Here is a 17490-nt window from a genome sequence, read left to right as displayed (position 1 = left end):
CTAGACTGGAGTCATCTGTGTGTACATTATACAGACCACCTGTGCCTTCCTGGACCAAGTCTCAATGCTTTCAAATAATACAACATTCAACACAATAAAATTTGTGCTGCTGACTAGCTGAGAAATCTCACCAGAGGATCTCCTTCGGCATCACTAGGTGGAACTTGCTTGCTGGTTGAACCTTCCCGAGGCATGGAGTACCCATCAAATCCAACATCTTCTGGCCGCAGTTGCAGCAAAGGAGGCCATTCGTGGTGTTGTGGGGTGGCTGCCCACGGGTAAGTGTCCATTACCCATTTGGCAGGGTCTTCCCATGGTGCTCTTCTTCCATACAACTGCAAGCAAGAACAAGACATCGTCCCTCATTAAAATATAATTTTTTTCAATATACAGGTCCTTTAAAAAAAACAAACAAATTTCTATTAAAGATTTTTCTAATTTTCAAAAATATGTGCATTGTCTCATTTTTAAGTTGTGATCTCTACAGATCAGTTTTCTTTGTTGCGAGGAATTAGTGCTGCATGCAGTATAAAGTTGGAAAGAAAAGAGGCGGAGGGGTGGAGGATGGTGAGTGCGGTGGGGATATATAGGCCTTTAAGGTATAGCCTCTTGGTTTGTCATGACATTTCACAAGAGGAATCTCCCATTGTGTAAAAAATGTCTGGGCCAAGAACAGCCAGAGCTCTGTGTGCTTCCTCCTTTAAGCACCAAGCTCTAACTGTTCCTGGGTTGCCTGTTCATTGCAACTGATGTGGAATGGTGATTCCCAAGCATTTGGAGGTGTCCGAGCATCTGGATTTCTCATAGGTCACAACCATCACAGCAATGGTTTTCTGTGTTCTGAGAAAGCCTGGGATTCCTCAGACGTTTATGCGGGTTTCCTCAAGGAGAATGGTGGGACCAAAGTGCCCCTACCATATCATATATCACACGCAACCATGAGATCTTGATGCGCTGCAGGTACCTAGGATGAACTCTTAGTACATGTGAATTGAAAGTAAGGACTAATGGGGCTGGCCAGCTCATGAGAACTGAGCATGTGCAACGAGGCAAGGAAAAGAAGAATGCACAGGAAAGTGCGGGATAACACTTGGTTTCACATAATGTCATCAGCGCCTCCCCCCCACAACCCCTCAATTCATAATGAATGGTCTTTAAATAGTCTCCCTGCAAACAAATCAAGATGAATGCTCAATAAACAGGTTGTCTGGAAGCACTCAGGGATAGACAACCGTCTCCTCTGAGAATTTGTAAACAACATAAGAGGTATGAAGCTTCTCTGATCTCCTGTCCTTTTAGACCAAATGTGCTTTAAGCTTCAGAAGTGCCCTTGCCAAACTGTTTGCTTGAATGTTTGGCTTCAAAGTCATCAAAGAACTACAGTTCAGTGCTTGGCAAGCTTCCCCAGCTTTGGTGCCAAAAAGCTTCCAAGGAACAGGTGATTCCACACATTTTAGTCTTTGACTTCAAACACGCATGCCCTCGCCACTTTGAAGAGGCGGTTTGATTTGACTGTAGCTTGCAAAAAGACACCACAAACCCTGCTCTGTGGAGCCACGGCTTTTTGTGAATGTATTTACATGAAGCGTCTTGGGCCAGCCAAAACCATTTGAGCAAGATGAAAGCTGAAGTTACAGAAAGTGGTTTCTAGAGGAAAATGAATGCTCATGTTTTCATGCTTGTAATACAGTTTAAGGTGGCTGCCCTTTTGGGGATTGTTTTTCACTTGCTATGCTTCTCTGTTCTGACAGCTTACATGGTGGAACATTAAGCAGACCCACCCCACGGGGAGCAAAGATACATTATGAGAACATCAGAATGTCATTAGCGTTCCAGGCATAAAGATTTCAAGAGCAACCCATGACTGCAGTGGGTTACACGACACAAAAAAAAGTCCTATTCCTATTCATCTCTTTCATAACCTAAGTGTTAAATTTTAACTTAAGTTTTAAAAGAAAATACTGGGGAGCTCTCAACAGTCTTCCTTCGAACCAGTCAATTAGTTAAAACAAAAATCGGGTGGTACATTTATTCATTTGGCCATTACAGTCTCTCTCTCTCTCTCTCTCTCTCTCTCTCTCTCTCTCTCTCTCTCTATATATATATTATGGTGAACATTCTCTTGACCAAGGCATTTAGAAACACAAGAGGGGGAAATACTGATCCATACACTTGAGGTAGACGGAATCTCTGTCTACGTATTTTGCTACCTTTGGATTCTGACAGTTTGAAGCTTCTGTAGGACATATCTGATTTGACAACATTTAGGAACCTATATAGCATGGTGTATATTCTTCCTCTATCCAGAATTGTTCTACAAACATCACGGTATGTATGAAATAAAACAATTCTATATACAGTGAAATATGCTTTGTAGAGATTTCTCAGAAAGCAGGGTGTGTGTTTAAGTAATTAACAGAATTCACGCTTTACTCTGAGAGCACGCCAAATGGTTACTGAGCAAATTTGTCCGCTAGGTGGTGCCATATAATCCAAAATCAGGGACTCTCACTCAAACAAATGGTATGTCAGAAGAACCCACCATGAAGCACAGGACACCAGGTGGAACAAGGAGAGAAGAGGATATCTACTCCAAAGACAGAGATTCAACCTGGCAAATGGATGCTTATAAAATTCCAGTTCCACTTTCAAGTCTCCTTTCCCAAAAATGTGGAATAAATATCTTAAATCTTAAAGTTAAGGTTATAAACTTATCACACTATTTCCCCTTTTTTTCTTCTTTATTCAAGGCCATTTAAGTGTCTGAAATATGCTTTCAGATCACCGTGCATCCAGCAAGTTATGACACTGAAAAACCACAGGAATCCCCATACATTCCTATAGGAAACAATCAGCAGCAAATGGTGTCCTTTCTTACAAGACTGAGATGGTTACTGACTTGTTGAGGATGGGAACATGAAACACAAAATAGATTAAGATGCAGAGTCACCAGCAGTTATCATGTCTGTTTCACAGATATGCTGGCTGAGATAACAATAGCAGTGTTGTCTGAGCTGATTGAAACTGCTGAACAATTAGAACTTGTAATAAGATACTAAGCACTATCAGTTCAATCAGTCCTAAAAGACTCCTAAATCACTTTAATGACTCCTAAAGCACCATAAAGGAATTTAATATATATTTCTTTTTTTAAAAAAAAAAACCCTCTACAAAAATGTTACAACTAGTTTAATTGCATTGCTTTTGCTTTGTTCTTCTGAATGATAAGACAAACAAAACTACCTGAATTACGGAGAGAAGTGTCCTTTCCCCACATCTTACTCCAATGCAAAGAATACTGTGTTGTTAAAAAGATAGTAATAAATGGAGTGAGATAGCTCCAGACATGTGCTTGCATGAAAAGAAAAGCTAATTTAGTTAGCAGAATCTGATCCAGTGGAGGCTTCAACACTGTGAGTGTCGCCCAACAGAGCATAGAGAGGGCTGCAGGAGGAACTGGTGAAAATCGCTTTCCTCCAGTAGATGAGTCCCATTAACAGAGTTGTGTTCCCACCAAGTCTAGGTCTAACCCACTGGGTATTGGTGCAATTCCTTTCCAAGCTAAAGAAAGCATTAATGCAAGTCTGCCTAACTCGTGACTCCAAAAGCCAAACAATGTCAAAAGTGGGGGAAGGAAATATTCTTCTTTTCAATGCCTGTCGGGGACTTGTTGCTGAGTGAGTTTGCCCAACATTAATGCTCTCATAGGGAGAGTTCCCTCACAAGCTTCTGAGGCATACTTGGGTTTGCCAAGCTCCTGTCAGGCTATTAAATGGTTGGTGGGCTGTGACTGGCTTGAAGGAGAGACAGTGTGGTGTAGTGGTTAGAGGGTTGGGCTGGTACCTGGGAGACCAGGGTTCAAATCTGAGCAAATAAAACACACCTGGGGGCGGGGGAGCAGATCTGGGGCCGGTCATGGCCTCTCAGCCTAAGCTACCTCCCAGGGTTGTTGTGAGGATAAAACAGGGAGGAAGAGAACCATCTACACCACCTTGAGCTCCTTGAAGGAAAGGTGGGGTATAAACAGAGTAAAACAGAACAAATAAATGAGACGTGAAGACCTAGGTTGTGCTGTATCTGTTATTCCCCCATGCCCACACTCTTTGAGTAGGTGTAGTTCATATGCAAGCTCCTTACCTGTAGCCCTTCTCTGACAGCCTCAAGAAGATAGGGAACAATAGAGTAGTTCCACAGGTCAGTAAACCAAACCCTAGAACCGTCGACATCTATAGGGCAGGAGAGAAAGAGTCTTGGACCTGTGAGAAAAAAGGAGAAGGTTACATATGCCAAGCATCTTTCGTGAATATGGATTTAATTACAGCCACAACATCAAGCAAAAAATGACAAGAGAGGAGAAACACTTAGGATAAAGCACTGCACCAACAAAGGAGCCAGTTAACCCATAATAATAGACTAGGATTTATCTACAAGTTGAACATTTGCTATGGCATCTTTAGTGAGCAGGCATTTAAAATCAAGCTCCCTCAATAGTTGGGCACAACCTATTTTTATAGGGTTCACATTATAACAAAAAGCGTAATGTACCTGATTCCATGCCTCATAAAGCTCTCATTTTTAATGTAATTAGGACACTAAGGAAAAACTAAACCATTATCTTATGTAGAGATGAAATCTATGTTCTCGACCAAGTGTTTAGAAATGCGTCAAGAGCTCTAACAGATAATTCTGAGTTCTCACCAATAGTAACATCTGAAGAGCTGTGAGCCTCTAAGAACTTGTTGAGATGCTGCCAGACTTTGGGAATCCAGTCTATAATTTTAATTAGTTCCGCATTTCTCATACGGCCACCAATCTCCGTTTCAATGAGCTTTCTTCTCAAGAAACGGCCAAGAAAGCCCTTGACTGGCTCAGTGTGGTTGGCACACAGCACCCATCTGAAGTTGTGGTGGAGCTGAAGGTTTGGTGTAGAGGAAGTTGCCTGGTTCATAGTTCCAATAATGTAGGGACTGTGGGAAACAGATCAGTCAGTATTAACGTCTAGAAAACACAGTATGTAAAAAAAAGAAAAGAAAATCTTTAAGTAATCACATTATCTACTTTTTTGCTACTAACACTGGCATGTGAAGGAAAACTATCTGAGCCTAAACAACAATGATCAGACCTCTCCATCCCTCACACAGTATTGGCTGAGAGTATCTGTGATTTTACAGAACATTTCAGAATATTTCATCTGCTTAAGAAACAGAAGGTACAGAATCTGTGAATGAATAATGGGGGGCGGGGGGAGAATACTGCACAGGGTGGATAAATTCCACATTTTAATATCAACTAACCCACCAGCCTACTAAATCTTTGGTTGCAGGTCTTATACATTTTATTTATTCTGGGTTGGACCAAGATGGGCAGAAAAAATCAGCCCCCATGCCAGGCTGGGGTGGTGGTTTGGATTAGGCAGAGATGTCTCTCCACAAGCTTTCCTGGCTCAACTAGGCTCCTGCTGAACATGCCGGTGGTCAGGAAGCCCCATTACTGGGGTCTTCACTGGCATGAACCACCAGAAGCCTCAGACCTGGGTGTTCCAAGGGTGAGGCTGAGCAAGCGCAGGATCCACTGGATCCCAAGCAAATCTTAATGTCATTGAAAACAGCATGGCCTCGAATTATCCTGAACCTTGCACCTTCTGCTGCCATGACTGATAGGGCTGAGGATGAGACAGTGGCCTTGCTGCTCTGCAAAGCCACACTACTGGTGGTATTGGGGAGTTTGGATTACGCCCTAAAAAAGGTCACTTCAGTTAAATCCCACTGATTTCAATGGGAACTAAGCCATGGCTAATTTTTCACGTTTGATTTCAATAGTATCACGAGCAACTAATGAGTTGGATCCAGCCAGGTCAAGTCTCAAGGAATGCACCTGGAGCAAACACACTTTCCTTTCATGAAAGTTTGAGGCAGAACATGCTGTTACCATTTGTGGTACTTGCAGTTCAAGAGCCCATTGAAGATCTCTCCCAGGGAGCTGACATGATGCAAGTTGTCCAGGATGATCACAAGAGGCATCTCCACAGCATTGTTTTCACTATTGCATTGGTCGGCAAGGTTGGAGAGGTATTGGCGGAGTTCCTGTGATGCAGATGCAAAAGAGAAAATTGGCTTTCAGACATTTCTTTTGAAGATCTTGAAAGAAATGAAAGTGGCTGGATTCAGTGGTAGAACAGTCTTCTGTTAAGGGTGTGATAGCAAACTACACAGCGCCAACATTCTCCCAAGAGAAATAAGCTTTTGAATAGAGTGTATAATAGCTCAGATAAATTTGACATCTTGCTTAGAATCTTAATTGAAAAGCTGACTATGATCCCACTAAATGCTATTTCACACGAGACAGGAAAAGGTGGTCCTCTTTCATTCTGGGGCAGTTCACAGATGTCCCCTGATACCCCCAAAGAATTGAGATTGCCTCTGTAGGCATTAACAGATCTCTCTTGAAGTGATCATGTAACGAGAGGTGGTGTCTGGGGACAGGGTGGAGCCAGGACCATGAAAAGCATGCATTGCATGACAGGATGAGGGTAACAAAATTGGGGCTGCCAGGTTTGGCCAGGTAAAGTCACCAAGGTATCAACTAGTTTTCTGCACAAAGCCTTCTACAAAAAGCTACCAGGTCCAAGAATGTCATTGCACAGGACACAGGCTCAGAATTACAAAATGGAGGACTCCTAGGAGGACATTAATTAGTAACTGAATACTATTCTTCACTAGACAGAAAAAGTGGTCCTCTTGCAGGCCTTTTTCCACATGGCCTGGGAGGGCAGGGCCCTGACTGATTCCAGCTACAAAAGCTAAGGCTGCTGAACAGAATCTTAGGCTGAGGTATTGTTGAGGGCTTTTTGTTGGGGTGTGGTTGTTGCTGCTGTTATTTTTTTGTATCTTTATTTCGGATCTTGTGATTTAGGTGGAAATCTGGCTCCATTTGTTATGTTTGTAGTTATGTAACTTTTTATACGTTGTAAACCGCCTTGAACATGGTCTTAAAGTTGGAAAGGCAGCATACAAACAAAATGACTGACTGGTTGATTTCATGCTGGGGAGTTCACGGGTGTCTCCTAAGATTACAGTCCTTCAGATCCCACCTAGAAGAAACATCAGCTCACCCTACAAGAATAGTGTCACCTGCATGCCTGCAAGGCAGGCAAATGCATCAGAGCCTTTATTGCACCAATCAGCTGCTCAGGAACAAATTATTTTGATTTGTAAATAGTAAACTTGGGGGGGGGGAGTCAATTATATGAATACTCACCTTACTGGACTTGTGATCCACATTAAATGTTGCAATAGCACCATCAGCCAGCTCCCTGCCCTCTCTAAGAACCATGTACTCTGACAGACGATTGGCTAGGTAGGTCTTTCCTGTGCCGCTTGGGCCAGATAAGATGATTCTCCTGTGCTCCATCAGGAGTGACACATAGCGCTGCAGAATAGGCTTGGGGATCAGGGACTCAAAGACCAGGCAGTCCAAACTATTCTCTGCAATCCCTGTAACAGCAGAAGACATGGCATTCAAAACTTAAGAACTAAAAGTTACCTCTAGAAGATTTTATTTAACAAAATTTATAGACCACTTTATTGTAGCACAATCTCTAAGTGGTTTACAACAACTATTTAAATTATAAGAAAAACCATTTAAATATAATTAAAACCAACCATAAAATAGATTAAAACACTTCAGCATCTACATGTCTGGATAGGCTTTCCTAAACTTGCTCACTTCAGGGGAGTGCAACTCTGTCCAGAACAAGCTGCCTTCCCACCTCTCAAACTGAGGATACTTAATACACCTGTCTGATAAGGATTCAGCTTCAATGTATTCCACCATGGCCAGAACACACTTGAAGTCCTGTGATTATCAAGGGGCTGGAAATCAAGCTTATGAGGAATGGTTGAGGGAGTTTAGCCTGGTTAAGAGGGGAGGAGATCCGATAGCCATCTTCAAATATCTAAAGCAGGCATAGGCAAACTCGGCCCTCCAGATGTTTTGAGACTACAATTCCCATCATTCCTGACCAGCTAGGGATGATGGGAGCTGTAGTCCCAAAACATCTGGAGGGCCGAGTTTGCCTATGCCTGATCTAAAGGACTCTCGCATGGAAGATAGAGCAAGCTTGTTTTCTCCTGCTCCAAAGGCTAAGACCCGAAGCAACGGCTTCAAATTACAAGAAAGGAGATTCCAACTAAACATCAGGAAGAACTTTCTGATGGTAAGAGCTGTTGAACAATGGAATGAACTCCCTTGGAAGCCGATGGACTCTCCTTCTTTGGAAGTCTTTAAGCAGAGGTTGGACGGCCATCTGTCATGGGTGCTTTAGCTGAGATTCCTGCATTGGGGTTGGACCAGATGACCCTTGGGGTCTCTTCCAACTCAATATTTCTGTGCTTCTAGATAATTGTTATGTACTTCTAGGTTTACAGGAGGGAACACACCAGTGCCTCCATCAAGGTGGATGGTACTTCCAATGAAGCACTGATCACTTCCTGGACCCACACAGTAGTCACTCCCCTTAGACTAGCTCTAAGAAGCCAAGGCTCAAGAGGGTAGATTCATGCTTCCAGATTCTACACATTTACGATGATTGTCATGTAAATATGCCACACTTTGCTCACTTTAAAACAGCATCCCCGCCTCCACCCCATAAAAATTTCCTCTGAATTCAAAATACTTCTCTTTCCCCTGAAAAACCAAGTGATATGTTGAATCTTGTTTTGTACATTATGGGATAAACAAGGGAGACTACAATGAAACATTGCAGTGTGGATTTTTTCTGTTCAGAATTCCAACTAGCCAGCTAGTCATGGCAGGGTTCTCATTAGCCACGACAATTTGTTCCATTGCCCCTTGCCCCTTTTCTGTGGGTTCCCCCTCCCTCCAACTGATATTCAATATTTCATGGTTACCCCAGGGTGGTGGTGGTTCTCTCTTAGCTTTAAAAATATTTTCTTCCTCCATATTTTTTTGTTTAGAAATGTATCTGCACACATATTTCTGTAAACCAAGGCATTCTTCTGAGCATATTGATACTTCCCTTCTGTTTCTTAGTGGCTGTGTTTTGACTACATAGCTGTTGGCACTCGCTGCCAAAGTTTAATATTAGAGGGAATGTTATGTTTTCTGGCAGAAAAACTTCCACCGGGGGGTGGGGGGAGAGAATACAAGCAATGTCAGCAGGGAGAATTGACTGTGAAAAAGGTCAGCAATTCTTAGAATCCCGCAGATGGAACTTCAGCTGGGAGAATACATAGGGATGGAATGTTTATCACCTGCTAAAAATTATCAAGCTTAAACATTTGTATGAACAGCTGTATATCTGGAAGGTAGAAATGTTACCATGAAACGACTTAAAAAGCACTTTGATCGTATAAAAATATATGTACTATAACCTGACTCTTAAAATCCAGAATTAGCGTAGTTCTTGAAATGCCTAAATAAATAACTTGAAATATACATAAATAAACTTCAGCAGTCGAAGCTTGCCTGATAGTCAACAATTACAAACAAGCAAAAATACTGGCTGAAATTCCATCTTCTATACAGCAGTTCCAAGGTGTAAGATCCCTGTTCCTTTTTTTTATGCAACCACCCTAACGTCAGTGAACATGAATGCTTCTTCATTTGGAACTTTTCACTCAAAGAAAGACATGAAAAGGATAGGAAGAAGAAAGAAACTCATGAAAATGTCTCTTGCTCCTCTGAGGTTTCTCCAACGCCTGGCAAAACCTGTAATTACAAAGAACAGTAACAAATGGATCACCTATAATTTACCTTTGATAGTCACCGATATGGTATTGTTTTCACCAACCAGATAGCCACAGGGAAGCAGCTCAGGTGTCTCCATGCTATTTGTGCGAACAATTTCCCCAATGCTGTATCCCAGGACGCTGTCTGAGTTCAACCCTAGCTGACTCACAGGATCAACATGAATGATGTATTCCTGTGAAAGGGAAGTAGAAAAGAATAATAACAATACATCAACCTTATCTTCAAGGGTCTTGGTTCCCTAATATTGAAATTTCACAACTGAATTTTTCATTTTGAAAATGAACTAATTTGTGCAATGAAGAAAGGCAAACCCAAAGTCTACTTTAATCAAAGAGTAAAGAGAGGGAAAGGGTAACAGATATATGCAAAAACCACATAGCATATCAGCAGACTCACTAGAGATTTCAGTACTTGTTGCACCATCACACTCAGTTTCCATGTAAGAGAGTTAATATAGGACTTTTCTGTCTATGTGAAATGTATTGTATATGCACTGTATATTTAAATTAAGAGGTGCAGACACATATGAAGCCCTGTATACATTATGAAAAGAGGCCAGGTGCTGGACAAAAACAACAGCAACAGGGGGTGTTGCCATCTCCCTACACTGGTTGTGAACTTTCAGAGGCATCTGGCAGGCTACTTTTGGACAAGGTGTTTCCCGGATGTTGAGTCCTTGAATGTTCTTGAACTCCCAGCTCCTATCAGCTCCAGCCAGCAAAAGCTTTAGAGATGATGGGAGGAGTGGTTCAACAACATAGGTGGGAAAGAATGAATTAGGTGGAATTTTGACCTCACCCAGCAAGGTATTTCTTACAGTCCTCCATTTCAGGCTATGGCATAATGCATGAAACCTCTTCCTTCAGTGAGATCACAAGTATCAGAGGAAAAGTGTCAGTTGCCACACTGCATATTACAATGGAAGTACAGTGGTACCTCGGGTAAAGTACTTAATTCGTTCCGGAGGTCCGTTCTTAACCTGAAACCGTTCTTAACCTGAAGCACCACTTTAGCTAATGGGGCCTTCCACTGCTGCCCCGCCGCTGGAGCATGATTTCTGTTTTCATCCTGAAGCAAAGTTCTTAACCCGAGGTAATATTTCTGGGTTAGCAGAGTCTGTAACCTGAAGCGTATGTAACCTGAAGTGTATGTAACCCAAGGTACCACTGTACAGGTCTTGAATATCCTCAGTTGGCATTTATTTGAACCTCTGGAGCTGGGAGGCTGCAGTGGTCAAGAAGGATGTACCATATGACCAGATATACATTGTGCATTTGGCCTTCTCTTTTGACTTTTTTTGTTTTAAAGATAGGAATGTTGAAATAAAGTAAGATTATTTAGCACACACTGCAGCCAGTACTTAATGACTTTTCAGAAGCCTACATTATATACGGTGTAAAAAAAATAATGTATACAACATAAAGAGAAATACGATGCTCCAGTTAGTATGTTTTGCAGGCTGCGGTACATCAGGCCTTGGGGAAGCCTCACTTTAAACTGATGAAGCAAAGGAACCTGTCAGAAGAGTTTTCTGCCTAAATAAAAAATAATAGCTTTCAAAGCTATCCAAGTTGTTAGAAGTAACAAAAATAACAATGTTCACCTTAAACAGCCTTCTAACAACGCCATCAAGAACATCCCATTTGGTCTTTCCACTGACGCCTATGCAGCCGATAAGGAAGAGGCGAGGCCTGGAATCCTAAAGGCATACAAATATGTTAAAAGAAAGGCAAATATGGTGCTGTTGCAGCACTATATAAATTATTTCACCATCATCCAAGGTGTACATCCCTGGGCCGAGACATAACCCTACATGTGTGCCATTGCAGACCTGATCTATTCTTTGACTAGGAAAGCATGTACGCTGGGGATTTCTCACGCAAATAGGGCAGAACCTAGACACAAAGAATTCTGTATGCTCACTGGCACCTTGTCAAATTATGTGCCAAGTTCCTAAACACTAGTGCAGTCAATTTAACCACTTTGCTAACTGAAATATATGGGGGGGGTTGTGAAATGATTTATTGAATTATGACCAGAATTAAATTATACCCAGAGCATTTCCATAATCCACTAATTTAGGAATCCAATCTAAAAACACAGGTAGGATTAGTCTGGAAGGAACCATTTGTGTCAAACCTGTGCTGACTTCTGCAAATCATTCTTACCATGAAGCTTACAACAGATCCCTTTAGAAGTCAAAAAATGTGCTCCCGTGTGACATTACAAGCCTTCTAAACCTAGGAGGCGAGTTCTGCAGATAAACAGGTGCCTCTCTCATTACCCTGCACCTGATCTAGGTCTTGGATCACTCGTCACTAGTAATGTTTATTTTAAAAGTTAATTTAAAACCAGTGAACAGGAGAAAGGGCATGTTTCAGCTTATACAAGACAGATCTTGAAAACTTCCTCCAAGCTAAGCATGTTTGGTTCAATTTCTCTTTTATTCATGCCAAGTGCCTAGGGTACTAGCAGGTCTGGACTTCACAACATCCATGGCTGCTGGCACTGTGTCTAGACTAGAACTCCAAGCATATTCATCCCATTAGAAGCCGTGATAAAGGAAAGGTCCTAGTGGGAACCAGGCCAAAGCTGATCTTTTGAGAATGGAAGTACTTCTGAGGGCGGGGTTGGAGAGTCCTTTTTTTCTTAGTCTTTGAAAACTAAGGAAATAGTTGGATGCAACCCACTAAAATAAAGTTTCAACAGAGCAGACCCACTGAAATGAATTGACCTAGGTTAATCATGTCCATTCATTTCAATGGGATTACTCAGAGTATGACTAATATTGCATACAACTTATTTCTGTAGATTTTCCACTGGAGTATTCCGTAGTTCCCCACAAGGGGAACTTTTTCATGCAGCTGATCAAAGGATTACAGCAAAGCCCTGAAGGGATTGACTTTGAAGTTGTTTCACCTGAAATCAGGTGAGTAACAGGTGGTCAGCCAAAATTGGTCTCCAGGGGTTGGAGGAGTTCAGGATCTGGCCCACTGGCCAGATCCTCATTTTTGTTCCTGCATTAAACCCTTTTTTGTATGCTTCAATAACCTTCCATTCATTTAAGCATAACATTATTCTTATGATCAGCCATTGGGTCATTAGTCATTTCCTAGAAGCAAACTTCTAGGGACGTGGGTGGTGCTGTGGGTAAAACCTCAGCGCCTAGGACTTGCCGATTGCATGGTCGGCGGTTCGAATCCCCGCGGCGGGGTGCGCTCCCGCTGCTCGGTCCCAGCGCCTGCCAACCTAGCGAAAGCACCCCCGGGTGCAAGTAGATAAATAGGGACCGCTTACTACCGGGAAGGTAAACGGCGTTTCCGTGTGCGGCTCTGGCTCGCCAGAGCAGCTTTGTCACGCTGGCCACGTGACCCGGAAGTGTCTGCGGAGAGCGCCGGCTCCCAGCCTCTAGAGTGAGATGAGTGCACAACCCTAGAGTCGGACACGACTGGCCCATACGGGCAGGGGTACCTTTACCTAGAAGCAAACTAGTGACAAAACCTGAGTCTTGACTGCATTGCTTCAGACTACAGATAGGACTTCAAGTGACAAAAATACTTAAAATACTGAACGATGTGGGTTTCCTCGCAAAAACTTCAGTCTACGTAGCATGCCAACAGACCTAGTCTCTGATAACGTGTAATGGAAAAAGGTGAAAAGCAAACTCCACACATAACTCACTTCTCTCCATTTAACTTCATCCTGAAAACTGACAACTATTTTAACATGCCGGCCACCTTCTTTTCGAGAAGAACCATCGCTGGGGTCATCCAGCAGCATGTCTGTTGACAGGAAACACAAATTCTTTTTTAGTTACAAATGGTGAGCTGGGAAAATACGCTCATATGGTTATTTATTTCATTTATAAAATAATTTACGAGTTGGCTTTCAGCTCAAAAAGGGTCCCCGAGCTACTTAAAGGTTTTAAATTTGCAACTTTTTTTTTACATACAACCCTATCTAATTCTACTAAGAGTGGACCCACTGAAATTAATAAGACATGAGTTAGTTATGTCTATTAATTTCAGTGGGTCTTCTCTGAGTAAGACTAGCATTGGATACAACCCAAGACAATGACAAACAGATTCAGAACAAAGGTGGGGGCGAGAATCACCTTTGAAGAGAGAGAGAGTAAAATGAGTGACATTCAAAAGCTGTGTGTGGACCAAATAAGTTTTAAGGACCCACCCACAACTAAAGAAAGATGAAGTCAACCTAACCTCTCCTAGTGGTGAGACAAATAGCAGGACTTCTGAAGCAGATATTAATTTGTGAACTTAAAGGGCAGGTTCATAGTCTTGATTTACCCTGCTACAAAAAAATTTAAAAAATACCCTACAGTATTACTCTTTTTGTGAATATATGCAAGGCTGTGTTTACTCCAGCCCTTACAGATAGATGAAAATTATGCACCAAGAAAAGTGTAGGTGCAAGTGTTTATGTTACACAAACTTTCAAACAGTTGCTTGATTTGGTTAATTAGATTTTTAATTGCTTGATTCTGTGAACACTGCCAGGTTTGGTGCTTTCGAAATTGTGAAGCGCACACTTCTTGGAATGTACCTAAGACCTGAAATAATGGAAAGACATTCCTCTCGCAATCTGGAACAGACATGGAAGAAATGAGGGAAGACCACAGAAAAATTAACAGCGTTTTCTCTCGAAAGAAATTTTACTTTGGCAAATCGGTGCAATTAAACCGACTCCCAACATGATTTTGCACAGCTGAAGTCATAGCTGGAATGCTACGCTTCAAAGTGAAACAGAGCTGCCAATGATATTGTAATGGAAGGGTTTGTCCCAGCCCTTCCACCTTCACACCTTAGCCACCAGCGATTATTTACAGCTATTATTTATTTATGGCTACAGGATAAAACCTGTTGGCTGCCCTACTCACCAAGACTCGCTGACTCTGTGAGGTTCAGGCTGTGCTGGGAAAGACCCATGGACTGCCTTGGAGAGGATGAAATGGAAACCTGAGATTGGGCCCTGCTGCAGCTGCCATGATTTTCCGACTTCAGCCGGTCATTTTCTGCTTTTAGTTTCTCGATCTCACTCTAGATTAGAACAAGAAAACAGCCAGTAAAGGGAATGGAAGGTGCATGCCCTTTCAGCTTTTTTTTATACACAAAGAGAGATAAAAATCTCTTACACACAAAAAACAAACAAACAAACAAACAAACAAACAAGAGATACAGCTTACCAGCTGGTTAACTGTCTCTCACTATCCCCAACATCTTTCAATCAAAGTCGTTTCCTTTTCAAGCTTTGCTAGTAGACCAGGCTTCCCCACTTTATCCATCCCCTCACCTTGGCCTTCCCAAAGTCAATCTTCCCCCAATCAGGCAGAATTACACATGAGAGCTGATAAAATTTTCATGGCAATCTTCTTTGAATTGTAATGAGACCTTCAGGGATCTCTGCACTTTTTGTAGCTGTACTGTTTTTTCTTTCTGAATGATGTGGTGGCTGTTGTGCCCTCTCTCTCTCTCGAGTAGCCACTGAACTTCAAGGCTGAATGGGGATCTGAACTCTGACCTCCTAGGTCCTAGTCCAGCACTCTAACCACTACACCACACTGGCTCTCACATTTCCATGTAACAAGGCCCAAAAGCACAGCAGAGATGTACCAAAAGAGAAGCTAACTTCAGAGAAACACATTTTTCAAGTCTTGCTTTAAATGGGCTTTCTGACGATGGGTGTGGTTCTACTCTGCTGCATATATGGTTTTTTGGTATTATTGTTTTCAGAACATTTTCTAGGTTTTAATATATGTTTGGATGTCACTTTGAACACCCATGTTGAATAAATAACAAAGCCATAAACTGCAAGTAAAATAAATGAATTATAATTAAAACGGTGGGATCGAAGAGCCAGATTTATGAAGCGGAAATGACAGACACATGGGGGTGTATAATATCTATATATTCATGGCAGAATGTAACCAAAGAGTGACCACCTTGCCTCGCCCTATGGCCCATCCACACACTTTGGTGACAATTAGTGGCCACTTTAATGAGCATGGCTCAAGGGTCTTGCCTTGGCATTTGCTCTGGAATGAAAAATATAGTGTTACGTAAAATCTTTACAGAGAAGCTCTAATTTTAGGTTTGGCGTGTAGATGTGTGTGTTGATATGGATCAGTAACAACTGAATAAAAAATAGGAATCACAGAGTAAAAATAAACGGACAGTTTTCCCAATGGAGATATATATATATAGGTAGTGTAGTTCCCTGAGGTTCGGTTTTGGGAATTGTGCTTTTTAACTTTCCACAGATTATATGGAGTTAGGAGAGAGCAGTGAGGTAACCAAGTTTTGTTGGTGATACCTAACTGTTCAGGGCAGTTAAAACAAAAGGGGGTAGTGAGATGCTTGGAAAGGATCTCTCCTAACTAAGTAAGTGGAGAGGAAAATGGCAAATGCATTTCAGTGTAAGCAAGTGTAGAGTGATGCGGTGTGTGGGGGGGGACCCCAAAACTAAATTTCACATATTTGCTCATGGGGTCTGAACTGACAGTGACTGACCAAGGAAGAGACCCTGGGGTTGTAGCGCACAGCTCGATGAAGGCGATGACCCAGCGTGCTGCTGTGTAAAAGGCAAATGCCACGCTAGGGAATTATTAGGAAAGGGACTGAAAATAAAACTTCCGATATCGCCTTTAAAAAAGGGAGACCTGATAGAGGTTCGTAACATGATGCAAAGTGTGGAGAAAGTGGATATAGAAATGTTTTTCTCCTTCTCTCATAAAAGCAGAGCAATGAAGGACAGTTCAGGAGGGACAAAATAATGCTTTGGGAGTCAGTATGCCTCTGAACGCCATCTGCTGAGAATCACAAGCAGGGAGAGTGATGTTGCACTCAGGTCCTGCTTGGGGGGGGGGGGTTCCCACAGGCATCTGTTTGCCCCTGTTTGTGAGAATGCTGGGCTAAGCAAGCCCAGCAGGGCTTTTCTAAAGTTTGCATGTGTGTTGCTGCAGTTCCTTCCTACCTGCATTCTGTTCATAGCTTCCCGAAGTTGGTCAAGTTGGTGGGCGGAGCTGAGGGCCTCCAAACGGATATCGGTTAGCTTCATCTCTTTGTCTCTCAGCTCATTTCGCAACTGCATGACTGTTTCCGCTTCACTATCGATACATTCTGAAATCCTGGGAAAAGATAATAACGAGCCGTTCACCGAAGAGCTTGAGAAGCAAAAATTCTGAACGTTAGCAAAAATCAAAAGTGTCATTGCTCTGCTTTCAACCAGATTTTTGTTTGTTCGGGGGGACTTGGCAAAAATGGTGAGATGAAGGGGACCCTATCATTAGGAATGGCCTCAGCCTGCCCAAGGAAAAAAAGTATGATGACAGCCAGCGGAATAAGGGCAGAGAATCTACCATTTTGGTTGTGACCTATACAGAGTTTGTTAAGCTGCTGGTAAACGTACAGTTGTTCATTGGGAAATCTATTCAGCCTGAAAATCTCAGGTAAATTAAGGAGACATAGTAGCAGCAGTCATTTGGAGATTGATGGCCTCAAAGAAAGATTTAGTACTCAGCAGGTGTAGTGCACAGCTGGGCGCCCCTGTATGATTCTGGAGGGCTTTGGAATCCTATACCTTTTCAGCTTACTCTGAACTGTTCAGGCTTTTTTAAAAAAAGAAAGAAAGAAGTAGTTTTATTCTCCTGGCACCAGCTTTCTCCACCCTCCCACCTACTTAAATTGAACAGAGTTAAATTAC

At 42.2% G+C, this 17490-nt stretch overlaps 2 protein-coding genes across 20 annotated transcripts in view; one reads left to right on the top strand and one right to left on the bottom strand.

Moving 5' to 3' along the window:
* NAV2 (neuron navigator 2) overlaps positions 1-17490 on the bottom strand; it is a 537366-nt gene that overhangs the window by 7160 nt on the left and 512716 nt on the right. For all 19 annotated transcript variants that reach the window (XM_083461998.1, XM_083461993.1, XM_083461983.1 and 16 more), the window contains 10 exons: positions 16762-16915; positions 14669-14828; positions 13453-13553; positions 11375-11470; positions 9775-9943; positions 7258-7493; positions 5929-6083; positions 4699-4967; positions 4138-4256; positions 132-335 (listed from right to left, as the gene is read on the bottom strand). In XM_083461998.1, coding sequence (XP_083318124.1) covers positions 132-335; positions 4138-4256; positions 4699-4967; positions 5929-6083; positions 7258-7493; positions 9775-9943; positions 11375-11470; positions 13453-13553; positions 14669-14828; positions 16762-16915 — 1663 coding nt within the window. The remainder of the gene's footprint in view (positions 1-131; positions 336-4137; positions 4257-4698; positions 4968-5928; positions 6084-7257; positions 7494-9774; positions 9944-11374; positions 11471-13452; positions 13554-14668; positions 14829-16761; positions 16916-17490) is intronic.
* DBX1 (developing brain homeobox 1) overlaps positions 1-17490 on the top strand; it is a 206438-nt gene that overhangs the window by 20288 nt on the left and 168660 nt on the right. The gene's annotated exons all lie outside the window — the stretch shown is intronic.

This window comes from Podarcis liolepis, assembly GCF_965112155.1.
Source record: "Podarcis liolepis genome assembly, chromosome: 1".
NCBI lineage: Eukaryota > Metazoa > Chordata > Lepidosauria > Squamata > Lacertidae > Podarcis > Podarcis liolepis.
Note: the sequence above shows the minus strand (reverse complement) of the source record. Positions and strands in the feature narration are given on the sequence as shown.